The sequence below is a fragment of the Saccostrea echinata genome, unplaced genomic scaffold, assembly GCF_033153115.1.
Source record: "Saccostrea echinata isolate AGI-Se365-2 ecotype Australia unplaced genomic scaffold, CSIRO_AGI_Sech_v1 ptg000025l, whole genome shotgun sequence".
Lineage (NCBI taxonomy): Eukaryota > Metazoa > Mollusca > Bivalvia > Ostreida > Ostreidae > Saccostrea > Saccostrea echinata.
The window spans coordinates 5,765,775-5,770,193 of NW_026889774.1; the positions used below are offsets into that span (position 1 = coordinate 5,765,775).

The following is a 4,419-nucleotide window of genomic DNA, read 5'->3' on the forward strand; positions in this document are numbered from 1 at the left end:
ACGTTATTTGTATACCGTAAGAATAAGGGGATGACCGCCCCCCTCTCTCTCTCATATGAACAATAACCAATCCATATTGTACCGGTAGACGAAGAACTTTAATTATGGGTTTAAAAAGAATTGCAATGATATCGATGTTAACTAAGGTTGCGATTAATTCTTCTAATTTTCTTTTGTTATCGAAGGAAGCGCTGCACGCAAACTCGATACGTGATATCAAGGGAAATATTTTGTTTCACAAAAATATTTGGTTCCATTAAAAAATCTTTCTTTACATAATTAATCAAATGTAATTAATGCTCCTAGTATCGGACGTTATTTTTTTTTTATCTCTCTGGATTCTTTGCGGCTAATTTGAAGCAGAGCAGGTGCTCCATATTATATATATTTTGGTTTATTGTTTTTCAAGGAGAAAGCTATGCCTTATGTTACATTGTAAGTATTACATAAGGAAAAAACTAATGGAAATTTAAAAATCGAAGAAAAGGTAACAAAGTCGAAAGAATTTTTATTTTTCTATGCACGTTCTTGTATATATTGCTTTCTTCCTTCGTGTTCCTGCTTTCTCCTTTAATATGTTTTGTTACAAGTACTCTTAAAGTTTGATAAATGTTAATATGCCTGCTTTGAATATCATTTCACAATTATATTTTTAAAAATTTAATAAGGACTCATTCTTCCGTTGTTGACACTTTAAAAAATGTTTCCGAAAGTTCCCATTCAATTTTGTGTCTTTTACACATTTTGTTTACGAAAACAAAACACTCAACGGTATGGTTTCCTTTTGAGTCAATATCAAAATTAGTTGGAATATTTTATGATTTGTTTCATAAATAATTTGATGTGCACATGATCTTTTTTACCAAACTGTTGTGAAATTTTAGTATAAATAATCTTTACAATGAATAATGTGACAATGTGCAAAATTTACGTTTTGGTTCTTCGCAATACATTTGATATAAAGTATATTATTTTTTTTTTCAAACCTATTGATTTTATTTCACTAGCTACATAGTAAAATTTCATAATTCTTAACTACACAAAGTTTATAAAGAAATATTCTTTACTACAGCTTAGATTCCATTCTTGGACCTGTTGGAGTGTACGAGGGTCTGCGATCAGTCCGCGATGACAACTTTATAGACCGGATGAGTCACTATTATACTAACATATTCCTGCTCTTTTTTGTCATTGTCGTGGCCACTGAGGACTACGCTGAACCCATACACTGTTGGTGTCCCGACGAATTCACGGACAACGAGATATTATATACACAACAATTATGTTGGGTTTCAAACACCTACCGGATACCATTCTCAGAACCGATTCCCCCTCAGTTTGAACCCAGAAATAATGACGAAGTGACGTATTATCAATGGGTTCCTTTAATACTCTTGTTAATGGGAGCATTTTTCACATTTCCTCGGCAAGTGTGGAGATACTGTTCGCAAAGGTCTGGAGTAGGGATCAAGAAAATGTTGTCTATGGTAGAAGAGTCCATTAAGGACACACCGACTGAAAGAGAAAAGAAAGTCAATATGGTGGCGGAGTACATTGACAGTTGGTGCTCAAACGTGAATCCTTTTCGCGGTGGAATATATTCTGGAATTCGGGAAAAATATGGACGGTATTGTAGTTTGGGTTTCGGGCGACACTATGGGAACTATCTAGTAACATTATGTGTGTTTGTAAAGTTTCTTTACTTTTTAAATGCTGTTGCTCAGTTATATTTTCTGAATGAGTTTCTCGGAGGCAAAGATTTCTGGGTCTATGGATATGAAGTAATATACAAAATTATTTTGGAGAATAACTGGGGTTCATCCTCTCGGTTTCCAAAAGTTACTCTTTGTGACTTCGATTTACGACAACTTGAAAACGTTCAGCGATGGACTCTGCAATGTGTGCTTCCGGTGAACTTGTACAACGAAAAAATCTTTATTTTTCTGTGGTTTTGGATTTCTCTCGTCGCCTTTCTCAGCTTCTGTAACCTTATTTACAGCTTATTTTTGGTCTTCTATCCACGTCATAGAACAACATTTACCAAAAAATATCTAAAAATGGAAGACGTTTACGACAAAGGAAATTATTTGTCAAGGAAAATGGTTCGAAAGTTTGCAGACAGCCACTTGCGACAGGACGGCATCTTCCTTTTGAAGATGATAGCTTTTAATACAAATACTGTTTTCGTGTCTCAGATTATCAAAATTATTTGGGAAAAATATCGTGAACGCGTTCATGAAGTTGGAAGAACAGTTGAAAATGAATTTTACGAAGGAAAGCGGGCAACTACGAGGTATATTCCAGAGCCAAATTATGGTCACTTAACAGATGGTTATGAAAGTGAAGTTTGATGAAATTTCTCTGCTGAATTTTAAAAAATGAAATTTAAGTATTATTTTTTTCATTCATAAAGCACAATTCATTTTCATATTCTTATACAAAATCTTACATTCCAGATTCGGTTTATGTAAAAAGAGGTAAAATCCACTAATAAAACTAAACTTACAATGTATATATTTACATTTTTCTATATATTCAAGGTTAAATTTAAAAATCCTTCTTACTTCCTTTAGATATCTTAAGAATATTTTATGATATTCTTATTAAACTCGTAATGAATATCGGAGCTATATGAAAACATTTCCATCTTTATCATCCTCTCTAACGGTCTTTTAATGTCATTTGTATCAATGTAAACATTTTTTTTTTCGAACGCGTGTTGTATGCTTTAAGAAGGATAATAATAAACATGTATAAAGCAATAGCTGTTTTCTAGTTCTTTATTGACAGTCTATTTATATTTTCAAAAATCAGGCAATTAAATAAAAGAAAATCTGAAAAAAGTTGTTTTCAACAATCAGAACACCCAGTCACAATGTTCAGAGCAATATTACTTGAAAAGCATGATCAAAAGGAATATTACTAGTTCATTCAAAGTATTGAGTTTAAAAACGTGTTTGACTGCGCACACCATTTTATTTGCCTGGTTCTTATTCATAATGACACTAATCACTATACTCCTTGTATACTATATATCTTCATTAAACAGTGAACTAATTTGTTAACTTATTTATTTAATATCATATATTTCACCATAAACTTTGGATATATACTGTGTTCTATCCCAAGTATCGTTTTTCTATCAGAAAAAGAGATAATGTTACTGTTATTCCATAAGATTATTTGAAGCTACTCCTTTGGTGTATTGTTCGAAACTCAATAAGTTTGCCTGCGCTGAAGTCCAAATTCTGTGTTGGTTAAAGATATCAGTTGAAAAGTTGTAAGATCTGTAGAAAAATTACTATGTGAGGGCATAGGCACTGACCAATCAAAAGGAATATCATCAGTTCATTCAAAGTTTTGAGTTTAAAAGGTTTCTTTGGTTTGGCTTCCAACAAAGTGAAGAAAAAAAACTTATGCTCACCGTTTAGATTTCATTGTACAAATTGTTACTACAAGGTTAAATACTCTGCGATCTGAATTCAGTTATAAAGTATACAGTTATTTGCTTTCATAGTATATTTCTCGAGGAGAAAACATACATATATATAAAATCACAGAAACTATCCTGTGCAAAACTTACTTTTATGGCAATGTAAACATAAGGATCAACTTATGGGGTTCTGTTCTTACATTTTAGGATATTTTCATGGATCAAAACAAAAACAACCTCCGTTTTTTATGCTGCTCAATATTGTTAAAAATATAGAAAAGTAAACTTTTTATGGAAGTACATGCGTATTCGCGACAACAATCTTAAAAAAATAAATCTTAATGTATCTACGGTAACTTAGTCTTTCTGACAGTTAAAAAGAATTTAAGGATATGGTAACCGTTGCTTCTTTAAATTCTTTAGGGGTGTGTTTCTCCTGAAATACGATCTGGTTGATTTATAGGCTCACTTCAGGAAAATGAAAAAGTGACACAAACATAATTTTGTGTATTTGGATATGAAGTAGAGCTTTAATTGGGGGGGGGGGGGGTTACTAGCATTGCAAAGAGCTCTACATTTGGGTTGAATTTAGCCAAAGATTTATAATTTTCAAAAACCAATACATGTATTTTTGAAGATAAACATTTACTGTATCAATGTCACAAAAAACTACCATTTTTTAAATGCATGGAGCAAAGGTTTTGCGATGATTAAATATATAGCTTTTACAACATCAAGAACCAAGCTACAAGGAGCTCAGCTACATATTGAAGCATGTAAATGATTTAGGTTAAAAATAAAATGCACGTATAGTTTAAATATAATTTAGACAAAACTGACACTGCCCTCAATTTTGGTTAAGTATAAATTCCGTTTTAATTCCTCTTTTATTCTAACTACATGTAGAACAAAGTTTAACACATGTATGAAATATGCTCATGTATTCATGAAATTCTGATATCTGAATTCCATTCTATATGAACAAT

The 4,419-nt window shown here is 31.9% G+C and overlaps 1 protein-coding gene across 1 annotated transcript; it reads left to right on the top strand.

Moving 5' to 3' along the window:
• Positions 1–361: 361 nt before the first annotated feature.
• On the top strand, positions 362–2,351 carry LOC133192527 (innexin unc-9-like). The gene is made up of 2 exons (XM_061328518.1): positions 362–435; positions 1,073–2,351. Exons 1-2 carry the CDS (start codon positions 419–421, stop codon positions 2,349–2,351), a joined length of 1,296 nt encoding a protein of 431 aa, XP_061184502.1. The 5' UTR covers positions 362–418.
• The last annotated feature ends 2,068 nt before the right edge of the window (positions 2,352–4,419 follow it).